This window comes from Ursus maritimus, unplaced genomic scaffold, assembly GCF_017311325.1.
Source record: "Ursus maritimus isolate PB19 unplaced genomic scaffold, ASM1731132v1 scaffold_151, whole genome shotgun sequence".
Lineage (NCBI taxonomy): Eukaryota > Metazoa > Chordata > Mammalia > Carnivora > Ursidae > Ursus > Ursus maritimus.
The window spans coordinates 3,270-20,780 of record NW_024423909.1 but is presented as its reverse complement, the minus strand read 5'-3'; the positions used below and the strand labels follow the sequence as shown (position 1 = coordinate 20,780).

Below are 17,511 nucleotides of genomic sequence, written 5' to 3'. Positions count from 1 at the left end.
ATCTCGGTTTCCCTGGTCATCTGACTTGCCTTTTTCCTGATTCTTTTCTTCCAACCTGGTCTCTATCTCTTTTAGTGTTTCTCTGACCCTAAGTTGTATTTCTCCCTGGCTCCCCGCCCCCAAGGTATCCTCCCTCTCCTGCTCTGGGCTCACCTCTGCCCACCTCTGTCCCCGCCCCTCCCTGCCTCACCACACCTTTATGCTCCCTCCCCAGGCGTGGTGTTCAGCAACGGGGAGCGTGCCAAGCAGCTCAGGCGCTTCTCCATCACTACCCTGCGGGACTTTGGAGTGGGCAAGCGCGGCATTGAGGAGCGCATCCAGGAGGAGGCGGGCTTCCTCATCGAGGCCCTCCGGGACACGCGCAGTGAGCTGGGCGGGAGTGAGCGAGGAGGAGGAGTACATCCACAGGGTTGCGCGCAAACGCGAGCTTTCTCCTCCGGAAGGGGACTGGATTGGGGGAAGGCATCGGGGCTCTAGGCTCAAGGGTCTTGTGCTGGACGTTTGGCTCCTCACTCCAGTGCCTTCCTCTAATTCTCGGGCAGGCATAAGACTGCCCAGTTGACGCTCCCCCAAATCCCAGTCTCTCCCCAACCCCATCCCATTCCCCAGGTGCCTTCATCGATCCCACCTTCTTCCTGAGCCAAACAGTGTCCAATGTCATCAGCTCCATTGTCTTTGGGGACCGCTTTGACTATGAGGACAAAGAGTTCCTGTCACTGCTGAGTATGATGCTGGGAAGCTTCCAGTTCACAGCTACCTCTATGGGGCAGGTAACCCATCCCAGTCTGGCTCTACAACACCCCTTCCACAACCTACCAACTGCTCTCCCACTCGGCGACAGGTGCCCCGAACTCCCATCCTCCTCCAGACCAGGTTCCATCAAAACTGCTCTTGGACAGTGAACAGTTACACCAGAATACCCACTTTCCAAGGACACCTGGATATCTCAACAGATGCTCCCCCCACCAAAAATACAAAAACCAAACCAAACAAACAAAGAACAGAGCCTGCAGGCAAGAGGCATGTTATCTGCCCAGCCTTGCTGCCTGGGGCATGTGTCCTCATCTCAGCTCACCTGCTGGTCCCTATTAAGATAGTCCATCTCTTACTATCTTAACCCCTTCACAAGTGACCACCTCAGCCCACCTCCTGAATACATGAACACCTGGTACTATAAAATACAGCCCACCAAAATCATTTGGCATGTACACAGGTGTGCAAAACCAGCCTACTGGGCCTAGGTAAGTGCCCCTACAGAGCCCACTGAAACACCTGATCATCAGAACAGGTGCCCCAATGGAGAAGACCCCAACACATGTAAACACTTGGATAGATGTTTCCCCAAACACCCAAATAGTGTCCCCCAACCCAGTTGACTCACTTACAGAAGTGCCCCCCAACACCTCTGTGAATATCTGAAACACATGAACAGGTATCTCCCCAACCTCAACAATTGATACCTGCCCCCCTCTAATACCTCAACCCCTACACAGAAGCCACCATTCTATATCCTCTAAATATCTGGATAGTTGTCTCCAACTAGCCTACTCCATACCTAGAGATATAAACAGGTGACTCACTATATCAGTCAGAAAAAAATAGGTAAGCACCTGAACAAGAGTCTCCCAATTCAACAGCAACTGAATATCTGAACACCTAGATGCGTTGTCCAATCCAGCCACACCCAAATACCTGAAACCTGGATATGTGTCCCAATCCTTCTCACCTACATTCTGGGACAGGGGCCCTCACACGTAACTCACCTGAAAACTTAGCTATCTCCTCTCATCAAGCTCCATATAAATCCTAAACACCTGGACAGATGCCTTTAACCCAGTGCCTTCCTTGTTCCAAGAAAGGTCTGGCTCCCATCAGAACCTGACCACTAACAACTATCCTTCCTGCCTTTCTTCTCTCCCCATCCTCAGCTCTATGAGATGTTCCATTCAGTGATGAAACACCTACCAGGGCCACAGCAACAGGCATTTAAGGAGCTGCAGGGTCTGGAGGACTTCATAGCCAAGAAGGTGGAACAGAACCAACGCACCCTGGACCCCAACTCCCCGAGGGACTTCATCGACTCCTTCCTCATCCGCATGCAGGAGGTACAGCCCAGCAGCCAGTGCAGAGAGCTGCAAACCCAGGCAGCCCCTCATAACATCCTCACAATCTCAAGAACATTAACGGTGGCTGATCCATCTGCCAGCACTTGCCATGGGCAGGATCTGTGTGGGGTCCATAAAGCAACACTTCCACACCGCCCACTTGCTGTCTGTATCCCTCTCCTCATATTCCTACTGTAAAAAGTGACCCAGGGCTGATGAGTAAAGTACAGGTAGGCAGCCGGGGAAAGAGTGTGGGAAGGGCATTTGGGCAGAGCCATCCACCTGAACAAAGCCCTGGCAGAAGTAGGGTCTCTCTTCCCACCTCTGGTCTGGTCCTAAGAGAGCTGGGTCCAAATGGAAACCCCGGAAGGCCTCTGAGAGCCCTGAGGGCAGTGGGCCTGGCCTGAAGCCCTGTCTCCCTGCAGGAGCAGAGCAACCCCAACACGGAGTTCTTCTTGAAGAACCTGGTGCTGACCACACTGAACCTCTTCTTTGCGGGCACCGAGACGGTCAGCACAACCCTGCGGTACGGGTTCCTGCTGCTCATGAAGCACCCAGATGTGGAGGGTAAGGCTGTGGGGGTGGGGCAGTGAGGTGGGGGCCACAGACCCTCACACTTCCTCTGAACCCACTGCAATGTCCCCACCTTTCTTAGATCCCTGGAACCTCAGCCATACCCTGTTATCCAGATGCTAGGTGATATTCTCTGATAAGCACCAGCTGAGTTTCACTGGCTGTTAAAATACTGAAAATATCTGAACTGATGGGTGAATTGCTCCTGTGCTGAGTCAAATGTATGTGAGACCATACAGAGTTGAGACCAGGTGAATAGGACGCTGCACCAACATGTTTATGGCCAAGGTCTGTTTCGAATTATCTATGTCCACATCACACATGGATGTGCATATTTGGACTGTAGTCCCTGCCCTGAGATCCCTAGATACCTAAACACTTTCCCCCTCTTCCCACAGCCAAGGTCCATGAGGAGATTGACCAGGTAATTGGCAAGAACCGTCAGCCCAAGTTTGAGGATCGGGCCAAGATGCCCTACACAGAGGCAGTGATCCACGAGATCCAAAGATTTGGAGACATAATCCCCATGGGCCCCGCACACAGAGTCACCAAAGACACCAGGTTTCGGGAGTTCCTCCTCCCCAAGGTACTTTCCTGTCCTGCCTAGAGGGACCTCCAACCTCTTCCTGTGACCCAGCACCCCAATCCCCTAGAAGCTTCCCAGCCCCTGTCCCACTGCCTCAATCAAACACTTCCTCACCACCAACATCAGAGATTCTTGAATCCTGTATCTCCCCAGAGCTCTTGCTGCAGGGATTATGAACCCCATGTCCCTAAATGTCCTCTCTCAAAAGCATGAACTTCATCTCTAGACCTCCTCCCTCAAGGACACGAGTCTCATACCCCCAAACATCCCGCCTAGAGAGACACAAACCCAATGTCTTTAAAACTTCCTGTCTTGGCATGACCCCCATGTCCTCCACATCCCACCTTGGGAGACATGAACTGCACATGCCCCACACCTTCTGTCCTAAGACACACAGAACCTGTGTTCTTCAAACTGCCCTTTTCGGGAGACATAAACCCCATGTCTGCATAGCTTCCTGTCTCAAAGACATGAATTTCCCTTCACCCAAAGCTCCTCCCTAAGAGGACCCACACACCCACACGTCCCATATCTCATCACCTAGGGCACCCCAATTCTCCTTCCAACCTCCATACACTTGCAGCATATTCTACCCCGACTCTGGCTTATCAAATACCCCCTCTCCTCCTCACCAGGGCACCGAAGTGTTCCCTATGCTGGGCTCCGTGCTGAGAGACCCCAAGTTCTTCTCCAACCCCCGAGACTTCCACCCCCAGCACTTCCTGGATGAGAATGGGCAGTTTAAGAAGAGTGATGCTTTTGTGCCCTTCTCCATTGGTAAGAGACCAGTCTGTGCCAAGCAACCGCTCCCACCAACAGGGCCTCCTTCATCCCAGCTCTCCTCTTCAAGGTGTAGCCTGGTGTCTTTCTCCAGCTTGGAAGTCCCTCTCATGATCTACCTTGGAACCCATCAGCTGCAACCCCCATAATTACTTGAGCTTAAGCTAAAGGATAAGGATGATCACACCTGTTTCAGAGATGGAGAAAATCAAAGTCCTCAGTGAGTCAGAGATTTGTCCAAGTCACTTAAATTCTTTAGATTCCTCGCTTGGAGATGAGAGCCCAGCAGGCATATCTGAGTGTGTACATGGAGAGAAGGGGCATCTAAATTTCCCATTGCTACAGCTACCTCACCCCCATCCCATGCACAAGGGAAAATGATGCTCAGAGAAGATTAGAGACGTCTCTGAAAATCTCTCAGTCCACGATATTCCAGCCTCTCCTCCCTGGGAGAAAGCATCTGGGGGTGGGTAGTGGGGCAAGGGGGCAGTGAGAGCAGGCCTCACCTCCAGCCCTCCCATTCTGTGTCTTCAGGAAAGTGGTACTGTTTCGGAGAAGGCCTGGCTAGAATGGAGCTCTTTCTCTTCCTCACCAACATCTTGCAGAACTTCCGCTTCAAGTCCCCGCAGCTGCCCAAAGACATCGACGTGTCCCCCAAGTTCGTGGGCTTTGCTACTATCCCAGGAAGTTACACCATGAGCTTCCAGCCTCGCTGAAGGAGGGGCTATGGGAGGGCATGGCTAGGGGGAAGAGCAAGATGGAGGGAGGGATTAGGGGTGAGGCTACTGATAAGGGTGGGGTTAAGGGAGGGGCGGGGCTAGCAGGAGGGAGGTGGCTTAGGGGGATGGAAGGAGCAAGGTGAATAGGACAGGAAGATGAAAGGAACGGACCCTGTCTGTTGACCTTGCTAGAGATAGATCTTTAAGAGGTGGGGTAAGAGGGAGAACCTCTCACTATACTGTTAATAATAATAATGCCTATTATTTATTGTATCAAACTCTGCGTCAGTTCTGTGCTAAAAGCATTACACACTTACATCACTTAATGCTCACAAACCTGTGTGTCAGGGAACGGTGTTCATTCCCATTTTACATGTGACAAAGCTTAACTGATTCCCAAGGAATCTACAAGAAGAAAAAAAAAATCCTCTTAAAAAATGAGTTTCATAAGGTCACTCAACATACAAAAGCCTTTTTTCTTTTTTTTCTATATATTTTAGGAAATCAAAATTAAAAACACAATAACACTTCAGTCACTGAAAAAAACAAAATACTTAAGTATAAATCTGACAACACATGTACAGATCCTGTAGGGTGAAAACTACAAAATACTGATGAAAGAAAGAACATGTATTTTTAAAAGATTTTATTTGTTTATTTGAGAGAGAGAGAAAGAACGAGCACAAGCAAGGGGAAGGGGCAGAGGGAGAGGAAGAAGCAGACTCCCCACTGAGCAGGGAGCCCTATGCGGGGCTTGATATCAGGACCCTGGGATCAGGACCTGAGCCGGAGGCAGATGCTTAAGTGGCTGAACCACACAGGCATCCCCTGAAATTACATATTTTTTAAATAGAGAGACATACCATGTTCATAGATTGGAAGATCAGTACAGTAAAAAAGCCAACTCTCCCCAAATTGATATATAGGACTAACACAATTATTATAGAAATGACAACAAGATATTTTTGGTATGGATTTAGACATGTATTTGAAAAATTATGGAAGGGCAAAGGAAGAGCTAAAACAATTTTGAAGAAGGATAAAGAATGAAGAATCACACTTTCCAATCTGTTCTCTTGGGTTTCAGCAAAAGCTCTGTTTAGAGATGAGTTTGTAGCCTTACATCTTCATATTGGAAAGGAAGGAAGTCTAAAAATTAACGTAAAAATTAAGTGTCCATCTTTAAAAGTTAGAAAAAGAACATAGAGAATTCATAGATAGAGATGCCTGGGTGGCTCATTTGGTTAAGCCTTCAGCTCAGGTCATGATCCCAGGGTCCTGGGATAGAGCCCTGCGTTGGGCTTCTGCTGGTCGGGACCCTGCTTCTCCCTCTCCCCCTGCCTGCCCCTCCCCCTGCTTGTGCTCTCTTGTCACATAAATAAACAAAATCTTAAAAAAAGAAAAAAAGAAGGAAAATCCAAAGATAGCATAAGGAAGGAGACAAATATTAATGCAGAAATTAACAGAAAAAAACTTTTAAGTTGTTTTGAAGACTACGGATTCAATATCTATTGTCAACTTGGCTACACTTCCTCTTTTTTTTAATTTTGATATAGTTATAGATTCACAAGAAGTTGTAAAAAAAAAAGTACAGAGAAGTTCTGTGTGTTCTTTCTCCACTTTCCCCCAATGGTAACATTCTGCATAACTATAGTACAATACTAGAAGCCAGGAAATTGGTGTTAGTACAATCTACAGAATTTGTTCAGATTTTACAAGTTTTACATCCACGAAATTGGTGTTAGTACAATCTACAGAACTTGTTCAGATTTTACAAGTTTTACATCCATGTGTGTGTGTATGTGTGTGTGTGTGTGTGTGTGTGTGTGTGTGTGTTTCAGTGCAATTTTATCACACCTGTAGATTCAGGTAACCACCACTCATATATAAAACAAAGGACTTATATACAGAGTATGTAAAAAAACTTTCGAACCTCAACATAAGAAAACAAACAACCCAATTTAAAAATGGGCTAAATTTTTGGACATGCACTTCACTAAAAAAGATATGTGAATGACAAGCAAGCTCATGAATCAATGTGTAACATCATAGTCATTAGGGAAATGCAAAATAAAACCTAATGAGATACCCCACACACCTATTAGAATGACTAAAATAAAGAATAATAACAGTACCTAGCATTGGCAAAGATGTGGAGCACCTCGAATTCTTCTATATTGCTGATGGCAATGCAAAATAGTGCAGTTACTCTAGATAACAATTTGGTGGTTTCCTTAAAAGCTAAATATACATTTAATCAGATGACCCAAAATCCCATTTCCAGGTATTTATTCTCAAGAACTGAGAATTCACGTTCACACAAAACCTGCACATGAATACTTGCAGGAGCTTTATTGGTAATCTCCACAAGCTACAAACAGCCCAAATGTTTTTCAGAGTTGAATGCATGAACACACTGTCAGATTCATCCAACAATACTACTCGGCAATGGAACTAACAACCGTGGATACACACAGCTTGGATGACCTGCAAAGGCATTGTGCTAGGTCAAAGAAGCCAGTCTCAGGAGGTTGTATACTGCCTTATTTCATTTATGTGAAATTCTGGAAGAGGCAAAAATCTTGAAACAGAGAACACATCCATGGTTGCCAGAAGGTAGAGGTGAGGTAAGGATATGAATACAAAGTATAGCACAAGATAACTCTTTGGGCTGTTGAAATTATTCAGTATCCTATCTGCAGTGGTGGTGATAAGAATCTATGCCTTTGTAAAATCTCCTTGTAAAAAGCAAATTTTATTGTATGTAAAAACAGGTTTTTTAAAAAGAGTAACTAGGATTTTTTTTTTAAGGTGAGCCAAATCTGTAGGCAGATTACGGGACAAAAATCTTATCTTCAGATGATCTAAAATGTCCTGTTAGCTTGAGGTCACTGTGAACAGTCATGCGGCTTTTTAAAAACGATTTATTTATATATTTATTTGAGAGAGAAGGAGAGAGAGCTCACAGGGGGAGGGGCAGAGGGAGAGAGCCTTAAGCAGACTGCTGAGCATAGATCTCAACACGGGGCTTGATCTCATGACCCTGGGATCACGACCCTGAAACCAAAAATCAGACCCTTAACTGACTGTGCCCCCCGCTCCCCAGGTGCTCCATTATGTGGCATTTAATAATCCTATCTCTAAGGGCTTGACTATAGAGCCTCATGAAACTGTGAGACAACAGACACTAGAAACTGAAAGGACTTTCTTCAAAGTCCACTTCTGCAGAGTTTATGGAAGCCCAAAGTTAGGCTTTGGTGCGATGCCATGTTAAGTGTCTATTGAAAAAGGCTTTGCCTAGGGGCGCCTGGGTAGCGCAGTCGTTAAGTGTCTGCCTTCGGCTCAGGGCGTGATCCCGGCGTTGCAGGATCTAGTCCCACATCGGGCTCCTCGGCTGGGAGCCTGCTTCTTCCTCTCCCTCTCCCCTGCTGTGTTCCCTCTCTCGCTGGCTGTCTCTCTGTCACATAAATAAATAAAACCTTTAAAAAAAAAGAAAAAGAAAAAGGCTTTGCCTTCCAAAGGATTAAAAACTGTGCTGGAAGAAATGCATAAGAAAACATCGAGCAACTCCAAATTGAAGTCTGGACAGTTTCCCAAACAATTATTCTCTGCTATTCAAAATATCCAGGTCAAGAAAGACAAAAGCTGAGAATCTATTCCAGATTAAAGAAGACCAAAGACATTACAACTAAATATAATGTGTGCTCACAGATCCTGAAGTGGGGGAAGTATTTATGCTTATCAGGTAAGTGTTTTGCACATATTTTCTCCCATTCTGGAGGTTGCCTTTTCATTTTGTTGATTATTCATTTGCGGTGCAGAAACTTCTCAGTGACGTACTCCCACTTGCTTATTTTTGCTTTACAATTTAGTGACTGGATAAAGAAAATGTGATACACACACACACCATGGAATGTCATTCAGCCTCTCTCATACCTCAATAGCAAAAAAACACCTCAAAATAAAAAAAGAACCCCCAAATGAAAAAAAAAAAACCCACCAGATTAAAAATTGGACAGAGGACATGAAAAGACATTATTCAAAAAAAAGACTTACAAGGGCACCTGGGTGGCTCAGTCGGTTAAGCATCTGACTCTTGATCTCAGCTTAGGTCTTGATCTCAGGTTGTGAGTTCAAGTCCTAGGTTGGGCTCCATGCTGGTGTGGAGCCTACCTTAGAAAAAATGACATAAAAATGGCCAACAGGAGTTAAGATGGCGGAGGAGTAGGAGACACCGTTTTCAGCCGGTTCTCCGAGTTGAGCTGGATAGGTACCAGACCAGCCTAAACAACCACGGAACCAGCCTGAGACGCAGGAAGACGCATCTGGATCTCTACAAATGAGCATCTGGCGCTGGTACGAGGTGGGCGAGAATACATGAGCTGTGCAGATATCGGAAGATAAACGGAAGGGGAGGGAGCTGCCGCTGTCAGGTGCCGGGAAGCAGTAGCCGCAGCGGGAGAGCGGGCGGGGCTCGCGGACGGCACCAACAGCAGACTGAGACCGGAGCCGTGCAAGCGCCCAGGCATCTCGGGCGGAATCCTGGTGCGCTCACTGGATCCAGACTGAGACCGGGAGATCCGGGAGCGCGCGCAGGGCGGCTGCGGGCGGCTGGCGGCATTAGAAACACAAAGGACAGAGCAGCGCTCGGCCCTGGAAGTGAGGCTGGGACGCCGGGTGTGGGGCGCACATCCCGGGACGCTGCAGGGTTGAGCAGCACCAACAGAAACAGAGTTAAAGTGGCCAGAACATTAGTAGAGAACGGGCCGCAATCCTTCTGTTCCGTGACAGAGGCTGAAATTTGGCCGCTGCTGCTCTGACTCTCAGAAGAGGCACAGCAAACCGCCAGGGAAAGCCGCCAGAGAACAAAAGCCTGGAAATACCGGCTCAGAGAGTGCCCATCCCCATCCTCCCTCGCAGGGGACACGGAGACTCTACCCAAACAGGGTTGCCTGAGTATTGGCGCGGCAGGCCCCTCCCCCAGAACACAGAAGGCAGGCTGAAAAATCAAGAAGCCCACAACCCGGGCGCCTGGGTGGCGCAGTCATTGAGCGCCTGCCTTCGGCTTAGGGCGTGATCCCGGCGTTCCGGAAAGGAGTCCCTCATCGGGCTCCTCCGCTGGGAGCCTGCTTCTTCCTCTCCCACTCCCCTGCTTCTGTTCCCTCTCTCGCTGGTTGGCTGCCACATAAATAAATAAATAAAATCTTTAAAGAAGAAGCCCACATCCCTAAGATCCCTATAAAACAAGGGGCACGGCCTGGGACCCAGTCAATAATTTGGGCTCTGGAAACCCCGCAACCTCTCTTCATCAGAATGACAAGAAGGAGAAGCCCCCCCCAGCAAAGAAAAGACAGTGATTCTGTGGCCTCTGCCACAGAAATAATGGATATGGATGTAACCAAATTATCAGAAATGGAATTCAGAGTAACGATGGTCAAAATGATGAGTAGAATTGAAAAAACTATTAACGAAAAGGTTACTGAGAATATAGAATCCCTAAGGACAGAAATGAGAGCGAATCTGACAGAAATTAAAAATTCTATGAGCCAAATGCAGGCAAAACTAGAGGCTCTGACGGCCAGGGTCGCAGAAGCAGAGGAACGGGTTAGTGAATTGGAGGATGGGTTAATAGAGGAAAAAATGAAAATAGAAGATGGTCTTAAAAAAATCCACGCCCACGAATGTAGGTTACGGGAGATTACTGACTCAATGAAACGATCCAATGTTAGAATCATCGGCATCCCCGAGGGGGTGGAGAAAAACAGAGGTCTAGAAGAGATATTTGAACAAATTGTAGCTGAAAACTTCCCTAATCTAGCAAGGGAAACAAACATTCGTGTCCAAGAGGCAGAGAGGACCCCTCCCAAGCTCAACCACGACAAACCTACGCCACGTCACGTCATAGTGCAATTCGCAAATATTAGATGCAAGGATACAGTATTGAAAGCGGCCAGGGCAAAGAAATTTCTCACGTACCAAGGCAAAAGCATCAGAATTACGTCAGACCTGTCTACACAGACCTGGAATGAGAGAAAGGGTTGGGGGAGCATATTTAAAGCTCTTTCAGAGAAAAACATGCAGCCAAGGATCCTTTATCCAGCAAGGCTGTCATTCAGAATTGATGGAGAAATAAAGACATTTCAGAATCGCCAGTCACTAACCAATTTTGTAACCACGAAACCAGCCCTACAGGAGATATTACGGGGGGTTCTATAAAAGTAAAAAGGCCCCAAGAGTGATACAGAACAGAAAGTCACAGCCAATACAAACAAAGACTTTACTGGCAACATGGCAACATTAAAATCATATCTCTCAGTAATCAGTCTTAATGTAAATGGTTTGAACCATCCCATAAAACGCCACAGGGTTGCAGATTGGATAAAAAGAAATGACCCATCCATTTGCTGTCTACAAGAGACTCATTTCGAACCCAAAGATGCATTCAGACTGAGAGTAAGGGGATGGAGTACCATCTTTCACGCAAATGGACCTCAAAAGAAAGCTGGGGTAGCAATTCTCATATCAGATAAATTGGATTTTAAACTACAGACTATAGTTAGAGATGCAGAAGGGCACTATATTATTCTTAAGGGAAGTATTCAACAAGTGGATATGACAATTATAAATATATATGCCCCCAACAGGGGAGCAGCAAGATACACAAGCCAACTCTTAACCAGAATAAAGAGACATATAAATAAAAATACATTAATAGTAGGGGACCTCAACACTCCACTCTCAGAAATAGACAGAACACCCTGGCAAAAACTAAGCAAAGAATCAAAGGCTTTGAATGCCATACTCGACGAGTTGGACCTCATAGATATATATAGAACACTACACCCCAGAACCAAAGAATACTCATTCTATTCTAATGCCCATGGAACATTCTCAAGAATAGACCATGTTCTGGGACACAAAACAGGTCTCAACCGATACCAAAAGATTGAAATTATCCCCTGCATATTCTCAGACCACAACGCTCTGAAATTGGAACTCAACCACAAGGAAAAATTTGGAAGAAACTCAAACACTTGGAGACTAAGAACCATCCTGCTCAGGAATGACTCGATAAACCAGGAAATCAAAAATCAAATTAAACAATTTATGGAGACCAATGAGAATGAAAATACAACAGTCCAAAACCTATGGGATACTGCAAAGGCAGTCCTAAGGGGGAAATACATAGCCATCCAAGCCTCACTCAAAAGAATAGAAAAATCTAAAATGCAGTTTTTATATTCTCACCTCAAGAAGCTGGAACAGCAACAGAGGGACAGGCCTAATCCACGCACGAGGAAGCAGTTGACCAAAATTAGAGCTGAAATCAATCAAGCAGAAACCAGAAGTACAGTAGAGCAGATCAACAGGACTAGAAGCTGGTTCTTTGAGAGAATCAATAAAATTGACAGACCACTGGCAAGACTTATCCAAAAGAAAAGAGAAAGGACCCAGATTATTAAAATTATGAATGAAAAAGGAGAGGTCACGACGAACACCATTGAAATTGGAAGGATTATTAGAAATTTTTATCAACAGCTATATGCCAATAAACTAAGCAATCTGGAAGAGATGGAATCCTTCCTGGAAACCTATAAACTACCAAGATTGAAACCGGAAGAAATTGATTCCTTAAACAGGCCAATTAATTATGAAGAAATTGAGTCAGTGATAAACAACCTTCCAAATAACAAAACTCCAGGCCCGGACGGTTTTCCTGGGGAATTCTACCAAACATTCAAAGAAGAAATAATACCTATTCTCCTAAAGCTATTTCAAAAAATAGAAACAGAAGGAAAGCTACCAAACTCATTCTATGAGGCCAATATTACCTTGATCCCCAAACCAGGCAAAGACCCCCTCAAAAAGGAGAATTACAGACCGATTTCCCTAATGAATATGGACGCCAAAATCCTCAACAAGATACTTGCTAATAGAATCCAACAGTACATTAAAAGGATTATCCATCACGATCAAGTGGGATTCATACCTGGGATGCAAGCGTGGTTCAACATTTGCAAATCAATCAGCGTGATACATCATATCAACAAGAAAAGACTCAGGAACCATATGATCCTCTCAATCGATGCCGAAAAAGCATTTGACAAAATACAGCATCCTTTCCTGATTAAAACCCTTCAGAGTGTAGGAATAGAAGGTAATTTCTCAATCTCATAAAAGCCATCTATGAAAAGCCTACTGCAAATATTATTCTCAATGGGGAAAAGCTGGAAGCCTTTCCCTTAAGATCAGGAACTCGACAAGGATGCCCACTCTCGCCACTATTATTCAACATAGTACTAGAAGTCCTTGCAACAGCAATCAGACGACAAAAAGGGATCAAAGGTATTCAAATTGGCAAAGAAGAAGTCAAATGTCTCTCTTTGCAGATGACATGATACTCTATATGGAAAACCCAAAAGAAGCCACTCCCAAACTATTAGAAGTTATAGAGCAATTCAGTAACGTGGCGGGATACAAAATCAATGCTCAGAAATCAGTTGCATTTCTATACACGAATAACGAGACCGAAGAAAGAGAAATTAGGGAATCCATCCCATTTACAATAGCACCAAAAACCATACGTTACCTTGGAATTAACTTAACCAGAGACGTAAAGGACCTATATTCTAGAAACTATAAATCACTCTTGAAAGACATTGAGGAAGACATAAAAAGATGGAAAAATATTCCATGCTCATGGATTGGAAGAATTAACATAGTTAAAATGTCCATGCTACCCAGAGCAATCTACACTTTCAATGCTATCCCGATCAAAATACCGAGGACATTTTTCAAAGAACTGGAACAAATAATCCTTAAATTTGTATGGAAACAGAAAAGGCCCGAATCTCCAAGGAACTGTTGAAAAGGAAAAACAAAGCTGGGGGCATCACAATGCCGGATTTCGAGCTGTACTACAAAGCTGTGATCACAAAGACAGCATGGTACTGGCACAAAAACAGACACATAGACCAATGGAACAGAATAGAGAGCCCAGAAATGGACCCTCGGCTCTTTGGGCAACTAATCTTTGATAAAGCAGGAAAAAACATCCAGTGGGAAAAAGACAGTCTCTTCAATAAATGGTGCTGGGAAAATTGGACAGCTACATGCAAAAGAATGAAACTTGACCACTCTCTCACACCATACACAAAAATAAACTCCAAATGGATGAAAGACCTCGATGTAAGACAGGAATCCATCAAAATTCTAGAGGAGAACATAGGCAGCAACCTCTACGACATCGGCCAAAGCAACCTTTTTCATGACACATCCCCAAAGGCAAGAGAAACAAAAGATAAAATGAATTTATGGGACTTCATCAAGATTAAAAGTTTCTGCACAGCCAAGGAAACAGTCAGAAAAACTAAGAGGCAGCCCACGGAATGGGAGAATATATTTGCAAATGACACTACAGATAAAGGACTGGTATCCAAGATCTACAAAGAACTTCTCAAACTCAATACACGAGAAACAAATAAACAAATCAAAAAATGGGCAGAAGATATGAACAGACACTTTTCCAATGAAGACATACAAATGGCTAACAGACACATGAAAAAATGTTCAAAATCATTAGCCATCAAGGAAATTCAAATCAAAACCACACTGAGATACCACCTTACGCCAGTTAGAATGGCAAAAATAGACAAGGCAAGAAACAACAATTGTTGGAGAGGATGTGGAGAAAGGGGATCCCTCCTACATTGTTGGTGGGAATGCAAGTTGGTACAGCCACTCTGGAAAACAGTGTGGAGGTCCCTTAAAAAGTTAAAAATTGAGCTACCCTATGATCCAGCCATTGCACTACTGGGTATTTACCCCAAAGATACAGACGTAGTGAAGAGAAGGGCCATATGCACCCCAATGTTCATAGCAGCAATGTCCACAATAACTAAATTGTGGAAGGAGCCGAGATGCCCTTCAACAGATGACTGGATTAAGAAGTTGTGGTCCATATATACAATGGAATATTACTCAGCTATCAGAAAGAACGAGTTCTCAACATTTGCTACAACATGGACGGCACTGGAGGAGATGATGCTAAGTGAAATAAGTCAAGCAGAGAAAGACAACTATCATATGATTTCTCTCATCTATGGAACATAAGAACTAGGATGATCGGTAGGGGAAGAAAGGGATAAAGAAAGGGGGGGTAATCAGAAGGGGGAATGAAACATGAGAGACTATGGACTATGAGAAACAAACTGAGGACTTCAGAGGGGAGGGGGGTGGGGGAATGGGATAGACCGGTGATGGGTAGTAAGGAGGGCACGTACTGCATGGTGCACTGGGTGTTATACACAACTAATGAATCATCGAGCCTTACATCGGAAACCGGGGATGTACTGTATGATGACTAATATAATATAATAAAAAATCATTTAAAAAAAATGGCCAACAGATATATGAAAAGGAGCTCAGTATCACTATTCATAAGAGAAATGCAAACCAAAACCACAATGAGATATTACTTCACATCTTATGGCTCTCATGAGATAAGAGATAACAAATACTGCTGATTTAGTGGATTGGAACCTTTGTGCAGCACTGGTGTGAATGTAATTTGGTAGACCACCAATTTACTACCACGATGGAAATCAGAATGGCTGTTCCTCAAAATATTAAAAATAGAACTACCACACAATCCAGAAATCCACTTCTGGGTATATGTAAAAAGGAAGTGAAAACACTATCTCCAAGAGATAGCTGAATTCTTAAGTCCGTGGCAGCATAATTCATAGTAGCCAAAATATGGAAACAACCTAAATGTCCGTTGACGGATGAAAAGGTCAAGAACCATGGCAGTGGTTACTCTATAATGCTTTAGTCAGGTTTAGATTAATCTCTTTAATGTGCCAAGGGGTGCACTGGATGTTTTTCCCTATACCCCTAAGGATCAGGACCCTTGCTGTAACAGAGGCTCGGGCAGCAGCAGCATGGGAATGGGAGGGTTCTGGTGAGCAGTCCACTCGTAGAGTGTGGACCTCAGCATGCCACCTACAGTGGCTTATTTCCTCTTCTCTCCCTCTCTTTTTCAGCTCCCTAGAGATGGCTCTTTCATGAGTGGCCACCCAATGGATTCATGCATCACAGGGTATAGTCCTTCCTCTGAGTGCTCTGTATCTGGGGCCAAAGCCTGGTTGGGACAGATGACTAATCAGCTACAAGGTATAATCTTTCCCCTGAGTCTAGGATGAGTCACAGCTTCATTCTGAGACACACAAAGAAGCCCAGACAAAGACACATGGTCCATGGCCACATTAAGGAGTCCCTGTTACCATAGTCCTGTCCCAAAATGCCTACTCGTTAGTGGAACTTTCAATTTAAGGTCGGCTAAATGAGAGGTTCAACAGTACTCAACAGTGCACCACAAGGCAGCACAGCTCTGCTCACCATCACCTTACCTAGTTGGGGAGGCTAGTTTGTGTGCAAGTCCTTAGCCTGTCTTCTGATTTAGTGATTGGCAAGATAGAAGGGCAAGGAGAGGGAGGAAAGCAGAACTTCAGTCGGCCCCAAACCAGTCCAGCTCCTAGAATACCCAATCCCACCTTGGCAAGTATGAGAAAGAAGAGAATACCCTTCTACAAACTTGCAACCCTCAATTAACTCACACCCAAAAGTACCTGAATGCCTGCAGAAGACTGGAGCTGAAAAGGCACCACATCCACCGACTCCTTTTCTGAGTCCAACTTCTCTCCCACATACTACTAGAACTTTCCCCTCTATTTCTAGGCACAGAGTGTGTCCTGGGGGGGAAAAAGTCCACTCCCACTCCTCCAGAGTCTTCTCCTGAAGGCTGTGTGATTTCACACCTCCTGTTCCTATAGCATTCTGTCAAAGGGTCATGACCACATCCAGTGTGTGGTTTGTTTTCTGAACAGCTGAATCTGGGAATGGAGCTGGTTAGGCAAGAGAAGAACTGGGCCAGAGAGCAGTGGATTTGAAAGAGAGTGACTCAGAAAATGCTGCAGGTGTGGAGGCCTCCCCCCCAGCACCTGGAATGGGGATTCCCCCATGTATCCATGCAAATCCATGGAGGAGACAACACACTCGAATTATCGAGATGTGGCAGCTGAATGGGATGTGATGGAGAGAGAAATAAGTAACAGCAGAATTTGGGGAAAGGAGTAGCTAAGAAGGAAGAAAGGCAGAGTCCAACAACACAGAGCCTGAGGGGTGCTGAGAGACAGATACTAGAACTGAGCCAATGGATTTCTGACATTTATGCCACTCGGGTGCGGTGCTTAGTTCCTGCAGCCCTGGCAAGCTAATATGTCTAGCAGGGCCAGGAACAATGACTCAGTGGGAGGCACCCAGCACCTCCCTCCCCATCATCTCCTTTGGGCTTGATGCAAAAGGCCCTGATAATATCTGGGAGCTGCTGACAGTGGTGATTCAAGAACATAAAGGACCTGGTCAGTGCTGTGTGGTTCTTAGGCTTCCTCCTCAGTAGCTTGGGGCCATAGTTCATCAGTTCTGTAGGCAAACACTTTGTAAGAAATATCCTGGGTGTGCATGTGGAGAACCTGTTGAAATCCCTGAAAGAGGTGATGGGGAAGGCAGGGATGAGGGAGGAGAATGTGGGCACCTGCTCTTCTCCCCCTTTCTCCAAGCTGACAGTCAGCAGAGCAGGGCAGGAGTGGGGGGGAGTGGATGAGGAACTCAGGAATGGGAGTTCTGGTTTCAGATAGGAGATGAGAGCGTGAAGGTACAATGGGTATGTTTTAGAGATGTGGATCTT

The 17,511-nt window shown here is 45.3% G+C and overlaps 1 protein-coding gene across 1 annotated transcript; it reads left to right on the top strand.

Moving 5' to 3' along the window:
* Nucleotides 1-261: 261 nt before the first annotated feature.
* On the top strand, nt 262-4,760 carry LOC103680449 (cytochrome P450 2A13-like). Its single transcript, XM_040630632.1, has 6 exons — nt 262-770; nt 1,929-2,105; nt 2,531-2,672; nt 3,077-3,264; nt 3,900-4,041; nt 4,579-4,760. The coding sequence occupies exons 1-6, from the start codon at nt 726-728 to the stop codon at nt 4,758-4,760; spliced, it is 876 nt and encodes a 291-aa protein (XP_040486566.1). The 5' UTR covers nt 262-725.
* Nucleotides 4,761-17,511: the final 12,751 nt, after the last annotated feature.

What these genes read in the sequence shown, in the direction of transcription:
- LOC103680449 (XM_040630632.1), top strand. Translation starts at nt 726, where the DNA reads ATGATGCTGGGAAGCTTCCAGTTCACAGCTACCTCTATGGGGCAG. An exon ending in GAAGCACCCAGATGTGGAGG is followed by an intron (nt 2,673 to 3,076) that starts GTAAGGCTGTGG and finishes CTCTTCCCACAG; the next exon opens with CCAAGGTCCATGAGGAGATT. An exon ending in GGGAGTTCCTCCTCCCCAAG is followed by an intron (nt 3,265 to 3,899) that starts GTACTTTCCTGT and finishes CCTCCTCACCAG; the next exon opens with GGCACCGAAGTGTTCCCTAT.